Source organism: Lissotriton helveticus, chromosome 9 (assembly GCF_964261635.1).
Source record: "Lissotriton helveticus chromosome 9, aLisHel1.1, whole genome shotgun sequence".
NCBI lineage: Eukaryota > Metazoa > Chordata > Amphibia > Caudata > Salamandridae > Lissotriton > Lissotriton helveticus.
In genome coordinates, this window is record NC_136070.1 from 523680900 (window position 1) to 523702571 (window position 21672).

At 45.4% G+C, this 21672-nt stretch overlaps 1 protein-coding gene across 1 annotated transcript in view; it reads left to right on the forward strand.

Annotated features, from left to right (window-relative positions):
- Positions 1-21322, forward strand: part of PSMA3 (proteasome 20S subunit alpha 3) — a 143583-nt gene extending 122261 nt beyond the window's left edge. Inside the window, exon 11 of the mRNA XM_078660373.1 lies at positions 21126-21322. Within this exon, the coding sequence (XP_078516499.1) occupies positions 21126-21170 (45 nt within the window). The 3' untranslated portion in view covers positions 21171-21322. The remainder of the gene's footprint in view (positions 1-21125) is intronic.
- The last annotated feature ends 350 nt before the right edge of the window (positions 21323-21672 follow it).

Genomic DNA, 21672 nt, shown 5'->3' on the forward strand with positions numbered 1-21672 from the left:
AGTTCAATCTGGTCTGATTCCAGTTGAGCCAACCTCCTTGATATCCCGCCACTGCTGTATGAGAAGCGGATAATATACTTCACGGTTTTGTTTGAAACCCAAGATAATTCATATCCCGGAGAGCTAAGGGCCAGTTTAGGGGATACGCATTGCTTCCTCCAGAGAATTTCAGTCTATCATTTTATAATTGAGATACAAAATATCCTGCATTGAACACTCACTATAGTAGACATTTGCAAAATATTCACCCGCAGAGAAATTTAAAAAGAATTTTAGTCACGTTTGGCAGTTTTGCCACTGCTTTCCTTTGAGGAATTGGTCCAATTCAACTTCTTCAGGCTGATAAGCCCTTTGTTCTTTCTCTTCAGTGGAAGGTCAGTATTATTAATGGGTTAGATTCAGGTTTTTTTGTTGAATAATCAATTCACTTTGTATAGACAGAGAACACATAACCGTACACTTGGCATGGCAACACCGTTGGTCATGGTTATGGGTTAGTTGAGGCATGGCTTCTAAGCAAGAATCTTCAGGTCAATTAACTTTATATCAAACCTTGAAAAATGTAATCACACTTGTATAAGGTATTCTCAATACTCACTCAAGCGATTGATGTATTGAAATGTTTTGCAAATTTAAGACTGAGCTGTATGATTGCACAGTGTGTGTTGCAAACCGGCAGTAGACATGTAGTCCAGCTCCAAAGGGGTTTGTTGAAGTCCATAGAAAGGTTACCTCATAAAATTATGTTCGAGGCATGTGGGCTGCTGACATTCATATCTTAGCATAGATCGCCGCCTAGTGTTGGGTCCAGATGATTGCACCTTGTTGTCCTGGAAGAGTCTTAGAAGTATCACAAGATAGGTGACTCCTCCCCTTGACTACAGTGTGCATGGGCATCTTCTCCATCCTTAGATTGGTTTTTTCCTCCATTGGGTTTGGATGTTATTCCTCTACTCCAACTTCGGAACCGAAACTAAACTACTTTCTAAGGCAAAAAGGCCTTCTACTTCGACGGTATTGTTCTCGTTCGGTACTTCTTGACTCGACCAAACTTTCCATCTCGATCCGGTCGTCGACACGGGCCGTTGGGCCTTTCGACGCCACGTGGGCCTGCTGTCGATGGAAAGGAGCCCGTTCAAAAGGTGCCCACAATGCCACTCTAAATTCCCGCATACTGACAAATATACCGTATGCAGCAAGTGCTTATCACCGGAGCACAACGAAGAAAATTGCCCAGCGTGTGCCCAATTCCGTTCGAAGAAGACCATCCGGAATCAACGGGCCGCTAGGCAAGAGATGCAGCGGCCGGCACCGGAACCGGAGAACATCTTCGATGATGAGCACGACCTTCCAGAAGCGGCGGACTCGGATCTAGAAATCGTCACCGTTGAGGACCAGTCAGACTACGATGACCAGATCACGCCGGGGCAAAAAGTGAGTACCCAGCCCCCAACACCGCTTATCCCAAAAGATAAGGCTCCGGTCGAAGCATCGCCTAAAGGCCTTAGCCAAGATCGACAAGCTCCTTCAGAAGCCCCGGCTTTGCTCCGAAGCCCAAAACCAGGCCTTCTGATAGCCCAGGACCAAGTACCACTCATCCCAAGAAGGTTGTCGACCCCAAGAGGGTTGTCGAACCGAAGAAGGTCGTCGAACCAAAGGTCGTAGAACCGAGGAAGGTTGTCGAACCAAAGGTCGTCGAACCGAAGAAGGCGGTCGAACCAAAGAAAGTCGTCCAACCCAAAAAGGTTCTAGAGCCAAAAGCTATCGAGCCAAAGGAGAGCCTCGAACCAAAACGGGTCGTCAATCCAAAAAGAACACCCGACCCAAAGAAGGCAGTCGATCCTAAAAAAAGTGTCGATCAACAAAAACAGGATCACACTACAAAGCCCGTCGAGTCGAAAAAAGCCATTGATTTGACCAAAAACATTGAGCAGAAAAAAGCCGTCGAGCATAAAAAACTTATCGAACCAAAAGCTCCGGTCGATCCAAAACAGGTCGTCGAGCCAAAAAAGGTTGCCGAACCTAAAAAGACTGTTAAACCAACAAAGGACGTCGAACCGAGAAAGGTTACCGACCCGAAAGCAACAGCCGTACCTAAAAAGCTCCAAACCAAAGGCCCTCGAGCCAAAGACTCACAAACAAGTCACTAAGCCAAAAACATTGGCGCCAAAGCCACGGACAGTTGAGGAAGAACTCTTCCATCCTGATCCATTGAGTGAGGAACAACCTAAACTGTATATAAACCCTGAAACAGGACACGTTACAGTTTACCGCCGGAAAAAGAGACCATTGGGCACGGACACTCCTTCCCCTGTTCCTCCAAAGAAAAAAGACTTCGGGACATCTCCCTCAAGGCCTTTTACTCCTCCTCCTTTCTTTCCTAATATGCCTTTTGTGGCCTACTCTCCTACACATTCAGATTATAATGATGGAGATAACATGGGGGTAGATCCTCAGGATAATTTTAATGAACCAGAGGATCCTGATGCACAGGATTACACATGGGATGACCAAAATGATCCATATGACCCACAACCCATCCCAGACACCTCCCCATACCCTACAAAACCGTCGCCTACTGACGACACCATTGTTTTTAACCAACTGCTGGATAGGGCAGCAAAATACCACAATGTCGACACGCACACTGACCCAATAGAAGAAGATTTTCTATTTGACACTTTTCCTACTTCTGAGAAAAATGTCAGGACACTTCCTATGTTAAAAGGGGTACTAAAACACACGCCAGACATATTCAAAGATCCAGCCAGAGCACGTGTACTCAATCCCAGGATTGAGAAGAAATATAAAGCGGCCCCTACAGACCCTACTTCTATTAAATACCAGTTGCCTTTAGACTCACGAGTAGTAGCAAACGCTCGAAAGAGAGCTAACTCACAAACCACAGGAGAAGCTCCCCTCCTGACAAAGAGTCTAAGATATTAGAAGCCTCAGGCAAAAGAGTAGCCTCACAGGCTGCTAATTCATGGAGGATTGCGAACACACAAGCTCTACTAGCACGCTATGATAGAGCACATTACGATCAACATGAAGGTTTACTGCAACACCTGCCAGCACCTTTTAAATCTCAGGCTAAGGACCTCAAACAGGAAGGCAAATTTATAACCAATGCTTCCATTAAATGTGCGCTTGACGCAGCTGACACATCAGCCAGGTCCATTAATACTAGCGTAATACTACGCAGACACGCATGGCTACGCATCTCTGGTTTTAAAAGCGAGGTGCAATCCACCAGCCTCAACCAACCAGTTAACCAAGACTTCCTGTTTGGCCCTGCAGTAGATACCATCTTAGGCAAAATGAAAAAAGATACAGAAACTGCTAAGTCTATGGGCGCACTTCAGTTTCAACAACATAGAGGTTCCTTTCGTCGCTCCTCCTACAGAGGCAACACATCACAAACTTCCTCTACATACAAAAGCAACACCCAAAGTTCCTTTAATAAAGGCTCCAACAGAGGAGGTTATAGGGGCAACAATAACAAGGGCAGGGGACGTGGCGGCAATAACACCAGAGCCTCCACTGCCGCCAAACAGTGACTTTATCACACTCCCACCAGACCATCCAACACCAGTCGGAGGCAGAATCAAACAATTCCTACCAGTCTGGAACTCCATTACCACAGACAGGTGGGTGAGACAAATTATCCAGTATGGTTATTGCCTGGAGCTCACTTCTACTCCTCCAAACATACCACCCAAACACCGTCCTATGTCCAAAGAACACATCACACTGTTACAACAAGAGGTTGCGTCCATGCTACAAAAGGGAGTAATAGAACCAGTCCCTTTTCAACACCAGGGAACAGGGGTATACTCTCTAAACTTCCTAATTCCCAAAAAGGATGGATCCCTCAGACCCATACTAGACCTCAGACCGCTAAATCAATACATACTCTCAGAGCATTTCCATATGATTACTCTACAACAAGTACTCCCGTTACTCCAGCAAGGCGACTTCCATATCTATACATCCAGCTCACAGGAAATACCTCTGGTTCACAATAGAAGGTCAACATTATCAATTCATAGTTCTCCCCTTAGGGGTGACTACAGCCCCAAGGGTTTTCACAAAATGTCTAACGGTAGTAGCAGCCCACCTCAGAAGGCAACACATCCACGTGTTTCCATACCTCGACGATTGGCTCATAAAGGCCAACTCGTACGCGCAGTGTGCAAGCCATACATCTCAGACACTCCAGCTGCTGCACAGTCTGGGTTTTTCCATAAATTACCCAAAATCACATCTACAGCCCTCCCACATACAGCAATATCTGGGAGCTACAATAGATACCTCCGTAGCAAAGGCATATCCAAATCCAACCAGGATAGCCAACATACAGACTCTCATTCAAAGGTTTCAGCCACAACACTCTTTCCCAGCTCGAGTGTTCATGCAGCTCATAGGCATGATGGCCTCCTGCATATTCATTTTCCCTCATTCCCGACTTCAAATGCGTCCATTGCAAGAATGCCTAGCACGGCAGTGGAACCAAGCTCAAGGACAACTAAAAGACCTAGTGTTGGTAGACAGTCGCGCTTACAACTCTCTGCAGTGGTGGAACCCACAAAACCTTTCCAAGGGGCGACTGCTCCAAGAGCCGGTTCCACAAGTAGTACTAACAGCGGACGCATCACTGACAGTTTGGGGAGCCCACTTACTTCAATACACAGTCCAAGGGCTCTGGACAATCAAACAAAAGACACTGCTAATCAACCACTTGGAGTTGCTAGCAATATTTCTGGCACTGAAAGCATTCCAGAAATACTTGTACAACAAGGCTGTGTTAATCGGACGGACAACATGACAGCCATGTATTATATCCAGAAACAAGGAGGGACACACTCTCCACAGCTGTCTCACCTAGCACAGAGCAAATGGAGGTGGGCAATTCCAAAAAAAACATTTTTCTCCTAGCACAACACCTGCCAGGGAAAGACAATCAAATGGCAGATCTGTTAACCGCATGCGTGCGGGCGGAATTCCGCTCGTACGCGGAGTTTTGCGAAACCGCATTTTACGTGACGAGCTGGGCTCGTCATCAGCGTAGCAGGAGGGTACCTCATGACGAGCCCAGCTCGTCATCAGCGTGGAAGGGGTTAAGCAGACACAGCCAACAGCAACACGAATGGGAGATTCACCCTCAAGTTCTCCTACCATTCTTCCAAGAATGGGGGCATTCAGAGATAGATCTGTTTGCCACAAACGAATACTCAAAATGCCAGTACTTTGCCGCCAGGTTCCCACATCCGTTGTCACAGGGCAATGCAATATGGATGAACTGGTCAGGCAGATTTGCGTACGCTTTTCCACCAGCCCCACTAATTCCGCTGGTGGCACGCAAACTACGCCAGCAGTCACTCACAATGATCCTGGTTGCTCCCACATGGGCAAGACAGCCATGGTACACAACGTTCCTAGAACTTTCAGTAGTTCCCCACTAAAGACTGGGCATCTCGCCCCATCTTTTAACTCAGAACCATGGAGAAATCAGGCACCCAGATCCCAAACAGACGAACCTAGTGATCTCGCTCCTGAAGTCTTAGAGTTCGGATACCTTAACTTGCCTCCTGATTGCATGAACGTTATCAAGGAGGCAAGACGGCCAACCACTAGAGCATGCTATGCAGCTAAATGGCAAAGATTTGTAATTTATTGCAATAATAACCAAATCAATCCATTAGATGCTTCCATCCAAAACATTATCTGTTACCTCTTGCATCTCCAAAGATGCAATCTAGCATACTCCTCCATAAGGCTACATCTTGCTGCTATAGCAGCATATCTCCAGAACAGACAACACCTGTCCCTGTTTAGAGTACCCCCTAACAAAGCTTTTATGGAAGGTCTAAAAGGATAATCCCTACAAAGCACCCATCTTCACCAGTCTGGAACTATATAGTACTTACCAGACTTATGGGACCTCCTTTCGACCCACTCCATTCATGTGAATTACAATTTCTAACATGGAAGGTGGCATTTTTGATTGCCATTACCTCCCTCAGGCGAGTGAGGGAGCAACAGGCACTAACCGCCGCGGCTAGGGCGACTGACGCTGGAATCTGGGGATCACGGTTCGATCCCCGGCTCCGGCGGCAGATTAGCCCAGCACCATGTGACTCTGGGCAATAGCTCGCTTAATCTTCCCGACGGCCCCCAGCGCCTAGAGACCCTTACGGGTGATTGTGCGCTTTACAAATGTGGACTTTGACTTTGAACCATTCAAGAACCTTTCGTGCAAATACATGCAAATAAGGTAGTACTTCGGACTAACCCTAAGTTCATGCCAAAAGTCATATCCACTTTCCATATCAATCAATCCATAGAATTGCCAGTTTTCTTCCAAAACCCACAGTCAGTGGCTGAAAGAGCCCTACACACACTAGATGTAAGGAGAGCTCTGCTATATTATGTTGACAGGACTAAATCATTTAGGAAAACAAAGCAACTGTTTGTTGCTTTTTCCCCACAACATAAAGGTAATCCCGTCTCAAAATCAGGAATAGCCAGATGGATAGTTAAATGCATTCAAATTTGCTATAAAAAAACTAAACGCACTCTAACAGTTCCCCCAAAAGCACTCTCTACGCGTAAAATGGGGGCATCCATGGCTTTCCTGGGGAATATTCCTCTTGGAGACATATGTAGGGCAGCTACATGGTCTAACATACACACTTTCACTAAACACTATTGTGTAGATGTGCAAACAAAGCAGCAAGCTGCTGTAGGCCAGGCTGTCCTTAAAACTCTTTTTCAGACTGCTGCAGCTGGTACAGGTGACCACCACTAGAGGAGATACTGCTATACAGTCTATGCTAAGATATGAATTCAGCAGCCCACATGCCTCGAACAGAAAATGCTACTTACCAGTATGCATCTGTTCTTGGCATGTAGGGCTGCTGACATTCATATCGCCCACCCTCCTCCCCTGTGCCTGTCGCAGCTGCAGGATTCTCTTTTGCATGGCCATCTCTTACTTTACTATACTCCATCTTTGCCACAATGGCGAAAAACAATCTAAGGATGGAGATGATGCCCATGCGCACTGTAGTCCAGGGGAGGAGTCACCTATCTCGTGATACTTCTAAGACTCTTCCAGGACAACAAGGTGCAATCATCCGGACCCAACACTAGACGACGATCTATGCTAAGATATGAATGTCAGCAGCCCTACATGCCAAGAACAGATGCATACTGGTAAGTAGCATTTTCCTTTCAAGTGCATATTAAATCACCTGTTCTCTCTCATTTATCTTATAAAGGGATGAGAACGTTAAAGTCCATCACTATGGCATTCTTTTGATATCCTCTCATAAACATCTCAAATGCCATGTGGAAGTGTTCCACATACTCTGCAAACATTACCATTTGAATGCTGTGTTAGAGATGTGTTGTTTCTTTCACTACACTGATTATCAAAGCCCTGACCGAAGCAACTTGGGTTAATTAGCCACAGTGCCATAAAATGGTCTGGACATTAGGGAAATGAGATGGCACTAGTTTTAGATTTGAGATATTCTGAACCTCAAGAATCCACTTTCTATTTAAGTGGGTTGCAAATAGCTAATTTCAGAGTCGAGTATGCTAGAGTGCCTCCACTGTATTTTACGTTCCTGAATTTTAAAGGCCCTGCCCCGATGGACTAAGACTTACGCCACTCTTTCTGAATCTATGGTGGTTGTTTCTTCCAGGAGGCTGTTGACTTTGACTTGGCGCTTCAACCCAGTCCAGTGATTAGTACCGATAATGCTTCCTATATTTTGATGTTGAAAAATAAGGTGTGCCATTGTTTTGACTCACCCTGTGTGAGAAGCTGAAAGTCAAACCAACACAGATTCCTTAATATTCATGATAAAATGAATGTGTTTGGTAAAAAGGTGCATAAATTCATTTTTCCAAACCCCAGTGGACATGCCTGGCTTGATGACTTCTATCATTTGAGAGTAGACTTGCATACATGTCCATCTGAAAGCCACTTTAGTATTGTCCATATGAGAGATCAATGATTTATGTTTTTATGATTCTTCACCGTTACTTTACATTCACATTCTGTTACTCTGGAAAGCCTAGTTGGTCTTTCATAATGCATTCTCACGCTCTGAATCAGGGAGTTGCCGGCTAGGCATTTCTTGATGCATGTTTTGGTTGTCTTTCTCGGATTAGTTTGACAGACTTGAATCCTTTGGTGGCTGCTACCGCTAATACATTTAGGAAGTATGTGGCCAAGTGTGTTTCTTCACCGGGAAAACCCTGCATTCAGTGGGACTTGAGGAGCATAAAATAGACTTTTAGATTCAACTGAAAACATTAGAGGTGCCACCATACACATATCCAACACAATGGAGACACAACATTGTGTTGTCATCACTGTATCCCTAAGGGCACTTCCCTCCAAGCAACAACACCAGCATACTGAACAAGACACACAAATTCCTGCACGCTCTTTCAACACTGCTCAGTAATTTCATATCGTTGGGTATGAATGTGGTCATACAAGCACATTCTACAATATACCATCACAATAATGCACACTGGAATGGAAAGGCTGCACACTAGTGCAGATGCCATAGGTACATATAGCATCAAACAGCACATAAAACAACAAGCATCCAACTCCTAACATATAGTTGGGTATAACAATGCTCACATCAGTACTGCCCATCCTAAAAAATAGCAACTATATCCCCCAGCAGAATGCCTTGGGCAAAACACATTTAGCAAACCTTAGAAGAAAAATATATGTGGATCTCACAAAGCTCACTACAGCACTCCACTCTTTATGAAACAATATATGGTAACACAGTTAACCTTTACCGCACAACTGGTCCGGAAAAATATTGCAGACCTTAACAATACATTCTACTCTGTTATCTATGATCTAATTCAAGCTGGGCAACACACTTAGCAATCCTCCCAGATGGCATGTACCTGAGTTAGTAAGGACAGGCTCTCAACACTAATTAGGAAAACATACAAATGTGAAAGCACCACACTCCCACCTGATTCAACTCAAACATTCAGAAGACACTCATTGGCGGAGTACTCGGCATCAGGGCATGAAAGAACCTTATCTCAGATGGTTTTTATGAGGATTTACTGCTGGCAATACAATTCTGTGTTCGAGGCATGTGGGCTGCTGAATTCATATCTGTGCATAGATCGCCGCCTAGTGTTGTATTGTATTGTAATTGCATTTATATAGCGCTTACTACCCCTGACGAGGCGTCGAAGCGCTTTTTCGGCGGGTAGCACGCTACTCCGGGACCCACAGAGGATTAGTGTTGAATTAGTATAGTGAAACATGCAAGTACATTTTAAGTGGTGGATAGGTTAGTCAGTTATTTGGATTTGGAATTATAGCAGAAGGATAGATGAAATATGAGGTAATTTCAGTGGTGTATATTAGTCTGTTACTTGGAGTGAGAAGGATAGCGGATGGATAAAAGGAGAAGAAAGATTTTCATTCATATAGCACTTGTTACCCTTGATGGGTGTTGAAGCGCTTTTTGGCGAGTAGCACGCCACTCCGGAACCCATAAAGGATTAGTGTTGAAAATTAGTATAGTATAAATATGAAGTAATTTGAGTAGTAGATATGTCATTCAGTTATTTGGGCAGTATATTAGTATAGTTGAATATGGAACATGGAATTTGAGAAGTGAACATGTTAGTCTGTTAATTTTTATAGAAAAAAAGGATAGTGGAGGGATAAAAGAGTGAAGGGTTTTTTTTTTAATGAGAAAAAGGGCAGCATTTCTGTCCCTAGTCCCGATCAGTCTCGAACAGGTCCAAACAGGCAACTACCCTTGTCCTCTCCACCCTTGGCCTCGATGCCCGGGCTGAGACGCCCTAAGCCTGGCCTTTTTTGTAGCCCTAGTAATCAGGTGACCCCTTCAGCCAATGGGAACCCTAGCCCTAACATTATCCAATCACAACATTAGCCCTAACTTCTAGAACCAATAGGAGACCAGGACCTTGCAGCCAATCTTAACCCTAGTCCAAGCACCCAATCAGTTCAAAAACCCTGATCTCTACGTCCAGTAAAGGCGCTAGCCCTACCACTAGTCCCATTCCAAGTCCAAGCAGCCAATGGTACAGGTAGCCCTAGTCCCTACTTCCAATAGCAAGCCTAACCCTACTCTTAGTCCCACACCTGGTCCAACAACCAATCACACCAGAAGCACTAAATAGCTACTTCCAATTGAAGGTCTAACCCTAGCCCTAGTCCCACCCTACTCCCAACAACCAATAACCTAGGAAGCCCTAGTCCCTACTTCCTATAGAAATCCGAACCCTAGCCCTAGTCCCAACCCTGCAATGATTGAATCACAGACCGAGAAACCAGTCAGAACCCTCAAATACCCAACCAATGAGGACATTAACCCTAACCCAATAGAAACACCAGATACAACCACCAATCAGTGTACACATGTGCCAACCACCAGCACACCATATAAGGTCCCAGCAACCTCAGACAAGGTTTGCTGGCCAGGGAGTTGGAAGCTGCTTGCTCCTGTTCAGAATCTCCTAGGAGACAGACAGGCTCAATCCACAACTTTGGACTTCAGCAGGTAAAGGCTTCACTAACTCGAAATCTAACAATACTGTTTGAATAAAGCTTTACTCCCCCTGCTGGCCAAAAAACGAAGTGCACAGGCCCCAGTAAATACAGCTCACAGAAGCACCCTCTGATGTAGAAAATCCCTGTAGCTAGGGGGGGGGCAGGGGGGCTGGCCTCACTGGCTTGTGAACACAAAATGGTGGCGGGGGGTGCACTGTTTGAGCACACAGGCCTAAGCACAGAGCAAAGGAGAAATTTGGAGGGAAAACAGATTTGTCACCAAGGAATTAGAGGGACAAACTACAGAGGTTGGACTGCAAATCCCACAATTCAACACACTAAATGAAGGCAATCATGGGCAGGGAAAACCACACATTTAAAACACAACACAGGTGATAAAATATGCAATTACAGGTAGGATAAAACTACAATTTTTAACTGTAACAACCACAGGCATAGACAGTAAACACAAAGTGAAAATCGTTTTTTAAACAACTTTTTGTCGTGGGAAGAGACAGCACTAGTCTGTCTCCTTACCACTTCCTGGACTCTGCTCAAAGCAATCTGGGGCACATGTGGAGTCCGGATGATTGCACATTGTTGTCCTGGAAGAGTCTTCGAAGTATCACGAGATAGGTGGCTCCTCCTTCGGACTACAGTGCGCATGGGCATCCTCTCCATCCCCAGATTTTTTTCCGCCATTGGGTTCGGATGTACTTTTCAGCACTCCAAGTTCGGAATCATCAAAAACTTTTCTAAAGGCCAAACGGCCTTTGGATCCGTCTGTACTGTTAAGCGCTCAGTACCGATACACTTCTTTAACATCTGTTGCACTCCGGTCGAATCGGGTCGTTAGGCCTTCTCGACGCCACGTGGACCAGCCGTCGATGGAACGAAGTCCATTTAAATACTGCCCGCAGTGCAACTCGAAGTTCCCGCACACAGATGAGCATCCAGTGTGCAACAAATGTCTATCTCCAGATCACAATGAAGATAGTTGCCTAGCTTGTGCCCAGTTCCGGTCCAAAAAGACGATCCGGAATCGACGGGCGGCGAGGCAAGAAATGCAGAGGTCGGCACCAGACTCCGAGAATATCTTCGACGATGAGGCGGACCAAGGTAGCGCCGAAGACTCGGATCAAGAGGAACAATACTCTGAGCACGACTCCAAATATTACCTTGACGAGGAAGAACATATCGTCGATCTCGAGGAATAGGATCAAGACATCGTAGCTGTCGAAGACGACTCAGACGACGACGAGGGGAACCGTGAGTACACCGCCCCATATAGACACTACACCGATATCAGAGACTCAGGTCGAGGCATCGCCAGCAGGCCTTAGCCAAGATCGACACACTGGTTCTATAGCCCGCCATATCGCCCGGCTAAGAACATACAAATAGAGCCTTCTGAGACACGACAGACAACACCGGTTCCATCGAAACAGAAACTCATCGACAATACAGTCTTCGGACCGAACTTTGTCGAACCGAAGGTGACAAAGCCGAAGGGCGCCGACCCGAAGGCCTCAGTTACAATAAAACCTTCGAAGCCAAAGGCTGTCGAGTTGAGCGCAAAGCTAAAAGCCGTCGAGCTCGAAGCCAAAAGCCGGCGAGTCGACCTCGAAGCCAAAAGCCGTCGAGTCGAGCTCGAAGCCAAAGCCCGTCGAGTCGACTCCCAAACAAAAGAACGTCGAGTCGACTTCCAAACCAAGGCACGTCGAATCAAGCAAATCAGGCTCAATTATCGACAAGGGGAAAAAAACGGTCGACGAGAGCAAAAGGCCTACGCCCAAGACAAGTGTTGAACCGAAAGTGAAACCTAAGGTGGACCAAAGCAAATCGGTCGTGCCGAAGCCCATCGATCCGAAAAGGGGCATCGAGCCAAAGCCGAAGACACCCCTACCACCTAAAAACGCTGCCGAACCGACAAACGCTCGGCCCGAAGAAGGTGGTGAAGCCTGTAAAAGACGTCGGACCGACAAAACCGGTCGAAAAACATCAAAAAACCGATCCAACCACCAAAAACGGTCGAACCCATTAAAGGCATCGAACCGAAAAAGGTAAACCAAAACCTACGACGCCAAGGCCAAAGACTGTGGAAGAAGAGATTATCCATCCAGACCCCTCCACAGAAGACGAGTCAAAACTATATATTGACCCAAAAAACGGGAAAGTGACTGTTTACACAAAAAAGAAAAGACCTCTACCTACTGCAGACTTTTCTACAATCCCACTCAAGAAAAAGAGAGACTGTGCTACCTCTCCTGTTCTTTTCCAACATATCTCTCCAGCTATGCCTACTACTCCATATGCCCCATACTCACCTGCAACCCAGATGAAGATCAGGATGCAGATATGGGGTTTGGATATCCTATCCACAAAACCCATATGAAGACCCCAACTCATGGGGGGGAGGTGAACCGGACACTGAGGGAGCTCTACCCATTACAGACCCTACAGTATACCCAGCTAAACCATCACCCACTGAAGACACAGTGGGTTTTAACTCTAATAGATAGAGCAGCAAGCTACCATAATGTAGATATGCACTCTGATGCAATAGAAGAGGACTTTCTATTTGATACCCTGACAACATCAGACAGAAGTGTTAAAACACTCCCCATGTTGAAAGGCGTCTTCAAACACACAAATGGCATTTTCAAGGACACTGCTAGGGCACGTGTCATAAACCTTAGAATAGAGAAAAAGTATAGGGCTGCACCAATAGACCCTAAATACATAAAAGGCCAACTCCCTCTAGACTCCTTAGTGGTATCCAACGCACGGAAGCGTGCTAATTCACAAACTACTGGAGAGGCTGCTCCTCCTGATAAGGAGTCAAAGATCTTAGAGGCGTCAGGCAAAAGAGTAGCAGCTCAAGCAGCCAACTCCTGGAGAATAGCCAATACGCTGGCCAGGTATGACCGGGCCCACTATGACAGCCTGGAGGGACTTCTCCAACACTTACCTGAGCCTTACAAAGACCAGGCAGATTAACTTATACAAGAGGGGAAGCACATCACCAATCCCTCAATTAAGTGTGCTCTAGACGCGGCAGATACAGCTTCCAGATCTATAAACACAAGCGTACTACTTAGAAGGCACGCATGGCTTTGCATATCTGGCTTTAAGAATGAAGTACAAACAACAATTCTTAACTAGCCCATAAATCCAGATTTTTTGTTTGGTCCAGCAGTTGACACAATTTTGGACAAAATGAAAAAGGACACTGAAACTGCGAAGTCCATGGGAGCTCTGCAGTCACAACAACACAGAAGCTCCTTTCGTCGCTCCAATTATAGAGGAGGTGCGCGAGGCCACACATCGCAGCAATCCTCCACCTACAAAACAAATACGCAAACTACATACAAAAAAAACGCAAATAGGGGTGGATACAGAGGAAATAATACCAAGGGCAGAGGTCGTGGAGGCAATGCCAACCGATCCTCCACTAACACCAAACAGTGACTTCTTGGCACTACCCCCAGACCATATAACACCGGTCAGGGGAAGACTTCAAGATTTTCTGCCAGTCTGGTTAAACATCACTACAGGCAAGTGGGTCAGGCAAATGATCCAACATGGCTTTTGCCTAGAACTCAAGTCAACACCTCCCAACATACCACCCATGCACCGTCCAATGTCGCAGGAACATATAACATTACTCCAGCAGGAGGTCATCAGTATGCTACAAAAGGGGGCCATAGAACCAGTCCCACTCCAACATCAAGGAACAGGAGTATACTCCCTATACTTCCTTATTCCAAAAATGGACGGGTCTCTCAGACCAATACTGGACCTCAGGCCCCTCAACCTGTACATTTTATCAGAGCATTTTCATATGATTACTCTCCAACAAGTCCTACCACTGCTTCGCCAGGGAGACTTCTTAGCAACTCTAGACCTCAAAGACGCATACTTTCATATACCAATACATCCTGCTCACAGAAAGTATCTCAGGTTTACTATTCAAGAACAACACTACCAGTTCAAAGTCCTGCCATTCGGTGTAACAACAGCTCCACTGGTGTTCACCAAATGCCTAGCGAAAGTGGCGGCGCATCTCAGGAGACAACACATTCATGTGTATCCATATGTGGACGATTGGCTAATACAAGCGCCATCGGCCCAGCAATGTGCCAGCCACACGTCACAAACAATTCATCTCCTGCACAGTCTCGGTTTCTCGCTAAATTACCCAAAGTCACACCTGCAACCCTCCCACGTCCAGCAATACCTGGGAGCGACAGTAGATATACTGGCAGCAAAAGCATATCCGAACGCAGCACGAGTCAACGGAATGCAAACACTAATACAAAGGTTCAAACCACAACACTTATTACTGGCTCGAGTGTTTATGCAACTGATGGGCATGATGGCCTCGTGCATCTTCATAGTCCCTCATGCCGGGCTACACATGCGTCCGCTCCAAGAATGCCTAGCAAGGCAGTGGAACCAGGCTCAAGGACAATTAAGAGACCTAGTGTTGGTGACCAGTCCTGCATACAACTCTCTGCATTGGTGGAATCCACAAAACCTTTGCAAAGGACGACTGTTCCAGGAGCCTGTCTCACAAATAGTGTTAACAACGGACGCATCCCTGTTAGGCTGGGGAGCCCACGTCCTACATTACACAGTCCAGAAACTCTGGACTACACAACAAAAGAAGATGCATATCAACCTCCTGGAGTTGATGGCAATTTTTGTAGCCCTAAAAGCATTCAAGACACACTTATGCAACAAAGCAGTGTTGATGCGGACGGACAACATGACAGCTATGTATTATATTCAAAAACAGGGAGGAACACACTCCCCACAGCTGTCGCACCTAGCTCAGACAGTGTGGAAGTGGGCCATTCAGAGGAACATGTTTCTCGTAGCAGAACACCTCCCAGGCAAGGACAATCAAGTAGCCGACCTGCTCAGCAGGCACAGTCAACAGATGCACGAATGGGAGATCCACCCCAAAGTGCTCCAACCATTCTTCCGGAGTGGGGACAACCGGAGATAGATCTGTTTGCCACAAGCGAAAACGCAAAATGCCAGTACTTTGCCGCCAGGTTCCCACATCCGCAGTCTCAGGGCAATGCGATATGGATGAACTGGTCAGGCAAATTTGCGTACGCTTTTCCCCCAGCTCCACTAATGCCGCTAGTGGCACGCAAAATGCGCCAACATTCGCTGACGCTAATCCTAGTTGCTCCCACATGGGCGAGGCAACCATGATACACAACGTTCCCAGAACTGTCAGTGGTGCCTCATCAAAGACGGCAACTCGCACCTAGTCTTCTAACTCAGAGCCATGGCGAAATCCAACACCCAGACCCACAACAGCTGAACCTGGCGATCTGGCTCCTGAAATCCTAGAGTTTGGATATCTCAACTTGCCTCCAGACTGCATGAATATTATCAAAGAGGCAAGAAGAGCCACTACCAGGGCATGTTATGCAGCAAAGTGGAAACGTTTCGTTATTTACTGCAGTAACAATGACATAAACCCACTAGATGCTTCTACACAAAACATCATTTGCTATCTCTTGCACCTACAACGTTGCAATTTAGCCTACTCGTCCATCAGAATACATCTAGCTGCGTTAGCAGCATATCTTCAAAACAGGCAACACCTTTCTCTATTTAGAGTGCCAGCAATTAAAGCATTCATGGAGGGACTTAAACGTGTAATTCCACCAAGACACCCACCTTCACCAGTCAGGAATCTAAACATAGTTTTAACCAGACTTATGGGACCACCTTTTGAGCCACTACACTCATGCGAACTACAATTTCTTACTTGGAAGGTGGCTTTCCTTATTGCCATTACTTCACTTCGAAGAGTTAGTGAGCTGCAAGCCCTAACTATTCAAGAGCCATTCATACAAGTACATGCAAATAGAGTAGTTCTCAGAACAAACCCTAAATTCATGCCAAAGGTGGTATCCCATTTCCATATAAATCAAACAATAGAGCTGCCTGTGTTCTTTCAAAACCCACAGACAGTGGCTGAAAGGGCCTTGCATACTCTAAACGTCAAAAGAGCTCTGCTATACTATATAGATAGAACTAAGGCGTTTCGAAAGACAAAACAGTTGTTTGTAGCTTTCTCACCACAACACAAAGGCAACCCTATTTCAAAATCAGGTATAGCCAGATGGATTGTTAAGTGCATTCAGATATGTTATTTAAAAGCAAAACGCACCTTAACAGTTCCCCCTAGGGCGCATTCCACACGCAAACTAGGGGCATCCATGGCTTTCCTGGGAAACATTCCTTTACACGAAATTTGTAGAGCAGCCACATGGTCAACTACACATACATTTACAAAACAGTACTGTGTAGATGTACACTCAAAACAGCAAGCTGCTGTAGGACAGGCTGTAATCAAAACTCTTTTTCAGACTGCTGCAGCTGACACAGGCAGCCACCGCTGAGGGGGATACTGCTATACATTCTATGCACAGATATGAATTCAGCAGCCCACATGCCTCGAACGGAATATGCTACTTACCAGTATGCATCTGTTCTTGGCATGTAGGGCTGCTGACATTCATATCGCCCGCCCGCCTCCCCGGTGCCTGTCGCAGCTGCAGCATTCACTCTTTTCATGGTCATCTCTTACTGTACTATACTCCATCTCTGCCACAATGGCGAAAAACAATCTGGGGATGGAGAGGATGCCCAGGCGCACTGTAGTCCGAAGGAGGAGCCACCTATCTCGTGATACTTCGAAGACTCTTCCAGGACAACAATGTGCAATCATCCGGACCCAACACTAGGCGGCGATCTATGCACAGATATGAATGTCAGCAGCCCTACATGCCAAGAACAGATGCATACTGGTAAGTAGCATATTCCTTACATAACCTACTGTAGAAAACCGATACAGTGCCTGCGATTGAATGAGCTTGTGCATCATCATGTCTCTTAATTGACAGTAGAATATTGAGAAACAGTTGCGGAAGACTGTGAAAGGGATAAAGGGCCTCAAGGGCATATTTAAATTAAGATGTTTGGTTGTCATTACCCACAAGAGTGAAATGATCATTACCTGAAAAAAACACCAACTTTTGCATTGCATATTTTACTGTATGCCGCAAATGCACTGAGATTTTTATTCAGATGGAGCTATACGTTTGTATTGCTTAAGATTATATTTTAATGAAATGGCAGCAGGGATGCGTCTTCTCCTCTCTGATACAAACTGTACTATATAGTAATTCATAGACACTGTTACATAAAGGACAGAAAGAAAAATGTAAAGCACACACATAATCACCTCTCTGCTCTCACCCACCTAACACAAGAATGAGAACTCGGACGTCTGAATCTAGACTATAAGGGGGTTGCTATAAAAGGTCCTCAGTTCATTCAAGGAGCTGCTCCTGGCAATCATCGTCGCAATTGATGTCATCAGGAATATCCGGTAAGTCCCACAAGAAGACAAAGTCTGCAGCAAACCCCTCTCCCTTCCCCAACCAGAGCTGACTAGTGACAGATAGGTCACTCCTGGGATGGAGTGGAGGGGCAATCTGGGAGAGATGGAGGTCAGAGGAATTTGGTCTCTGGAGGAATCTTGGCTCCAAATCAACATTTTAGAGCTTTGGTATTGAAAGCCTTTCTTCCTTCAATCAGGGGAAGGCTGGTACAGGTGTTCACGGATAACACCACCTCCCTGTGCTACAGCAAAAAACTGGGTGGGCTGGGGTCGTGGACCCTTTGTCAAGAGGCACTGCTCCTCTGGACATGGCTTGAACACCAGGGCATATCCCTAGTGGGTCAACACTTGGCAGGCTCTCTGAACGCCTGAGTAGACTAACTCCGTCATCGATGCCTAGCAGATCATGAATGGCGTCTCCATCCAGAGATGCCAATAGGCCTCTTTGAAGAATGAAGAGAGCCTTTGTTAGAAGATGCACAATGTCAGAGGTTTTGCGCGCTAGAGTTTCCAAGGCACTTGTCGCTCAGAGACCCTTTTGGCCTTGAGGTGAGCGCCGGCCTCCTTTCTGCCTTTCTGCCAACACCACTCCTGCCCAAAGTTCTCAAGGAGATTAGGAACGACCAGGCCAAGTTATTCTTGTGGCTTCAAAAAGGAGAGTCTGGTGTCCCAAGCTGTTAAGTATGAACAAGAGTCCTCCGATCAGGCTGCCTCTTCTTGAAGAACTTCTGTTGCAGCAACAGGGCAGGGTTCTACACCCAAACCTGAAAACGCTTCGCCTTCATGCATGAAGATTGAGCGGTAACAATTGACAACGTTCAACGTTCCTCTCGAAGTCTGCAATGTTGTTCAGGCAGCTAGGCGTCTCTCCACCAGGAGGGTATACGGCCTAGTATTGGGGCAAGTTTGTGGTATGGTGTTCAGATAAACATGTTGATCCTCCATCTGCACCCTTTTTCAGGTTCTTCTGTACCCTTTTCTCAAGTTATTCAGTTTATTCTTTCTTTGGGCCAGAAGGGCTCTGCTTTAGGCACATTAAAAGGTTATTTTTCTGCCATTTCGGCATTTCTGTGGTTGTCAGACCAGCCATCCCTTTTCAAATCCCCTATTGTTAATAGGTTACTGAAAGGTTTCCAGCATATGTTCCCACCAGTGCCTTTTATTATGCCCTAGTGGGATCTAAATACGCTTTTTAAATTTCTGAGGTGCGCTTCCTTTGAGCCACTCCACCACTTCCCACTTGGACTTCTCACCTTAAAAATGGGCATTCTAATGGTGATAACCTCTTCCAGGAGTGTCAGTGAGTTAGAGGCACGGTCAGCAAGTCCTCCATACCTTTCTTTCTCCCAGACAATCTGGTCCTTCGGACATGAGCATACTTTTTACTGAAGGTGGGAACTCCTTTCCACGTAGGCCAATTCATCACCCGGCCTACCTTTTTATGCTCAGCCTCACCCCTCGAAAGATGAGGAGAGATTCCACTGGTTGGACAGAAAAAGAGCATTGAAGTTAAACCTTGATCGTACTTGTGAGTGGATGATCAACTCTTAGTATGTCATCAAGAAAGGGAAGGCGGTACAGAAGTGGTTCATCTTGCGATGGATAGGGCACTGCATCGAACTCTGCTACGCACTGGCCAAAAAGCGCCCCCTCTTTGAGGGTTCGCATGCCCACTCTACCAGAACCAAAGCTGCAACCACTGCATTAGCTCATGGAGTTCCTGTCCTGGATATCTGTCAGGCAGCAAAGTGGTCTTCTTTGCACAAGTTTACTAAACACTACTGCCTACAGTCAGGTCTGGCGTGACTGTCAAGTTGCCCATTTGGTCCTTCAGGACTTTTTGTCTAATCCGTATCTCAGCCGCACCTCTGGGGAGGTATTGCTTTGGTATCTATTCGAAGATAAGGAATCTGCGGCTTGAAGTCTTTATCAGACTAACAAGTTATTTACCTTTTAGACTTTATCTAGCCACAGGTTTCTTACAGACCCTCCCAACCCCCTGCTCTGCGAACGTATTGTAGTGTAAAGGGTTTAACCATTTTAAGAGCCCTAGTTTGACACACCAGGTGTCAGTGTTCCTCATGGGTCCACGCTTCTGCCGTGGAAAGTCCTTTAAAGAAACTGATATCAGCGTGCTGGGGTGACATCTATATATGCACTCTACACGTAATTCCTGGTGCGGATGACCCCCACGCAAAGGACAACACCACCACCACCTCCACCTACCGGCGTGCAGGGGTACTGTTTGTCAAAAGTTTACGGATCCAGTCGGACGCCTGAAGAATATTCTACGGTAAGGAAATTGCAGCTAGATGGTCTTTACCAGATAAGGCTTTACTGAAGGTAAGTAACTTATTCTTTGAATGCGTTGAAGGACAAAAAGAGGCTAGCTGGTTAGGGGTAGCAGAAACGTTCAGTACTAGTGGGAGACATCAGTGCAGTACATAGCTAAGAGTTCTTGCATGCATTTTGAGACCTGACTTAAATATTTGTTTTAAAAAAAGCCTGGTCCATTGAAAATACAATGCAAAAAGTAATTTCCTGTATGGAATGCATCTACGCGATACATATGTGTGATGATCCCATTCAATTTTAAGATGTAAAATAATTTCTTATTCATTGCAAAGCGAGTAGTCCTGAAGAAGATTGATACACCCGATAGCCAATAGCATGTAGTGACCGAAGTAGTCCTCTGGGTAGAGCTAAAGCACACTGGGAATATTTTGAAGAAATAGTAATAGTACGTACTACAGACCGCTCCACTGTCAAGCCAGAACCCAAGAAAGACCATGCTCCAGAAATAATGCGAGGTATAGGTATGCAGTTATTTCTCACTACGTAATTTTTGTGCAGTAGTTTTCTGTAAAATCCGGTATGAATTCTGTTTAGGCACTTCAAATACATATTTTTATACATGCTGACATGAAATGAAATGGAAATGCACATTGCAGAACAAAATTCAGATCTTTATAGCTGTCAAATATTGAAAAGGTTGTCATTCATTGAGACTACAAGGTGAATTAAGTATTCTCTCTAGCCCCACTCATGCATTTGGTTGAATATTTCATGTTTATTTGCACACTTAATATTTCATGTTTTGTTTTACAGGAGTCTTTAGAAGAAGAGGATGACTCTGATGATGACAACATGTAACATTTACATGTATTATTTAGTTCTGAAGATGCTGCTTGACTTGTCTTTATAATTCTGAACTCCAAAACTCCAGGGGCCTCCTGTTTTTATGTACATGTCGCTTAAATTGTTTTTGAAGGACCACCTTGCAATAAAATTATTTACCAGTAAAATGTGTATATATTTTTTTCATTTACACTGGAAGTAAACCGCATTATATCGAGGCCTAATATATTGCAGTGTAAATGAGTTAAGAGCCACTTCTTTAGCCACATTAGGATACACGAGTTTTAGATATGTACATTAAAACGAAACCGGTTGATGATTCCAGTGGCGTTACTGTTCATTATTTACTTAAGACCTATATAGAAAAACAATGTTTCTAACTGTCAAATTGCGTTGACTTAGAATACCAGCTAGAATGATGTGTGCGTAAATAATACCTAAATGTTATTTATTTCTGCTGGTCAGCTTTAGATCATAGTTGTGACAGTTAACCACCTTATTCTAGAACTTAATTGCC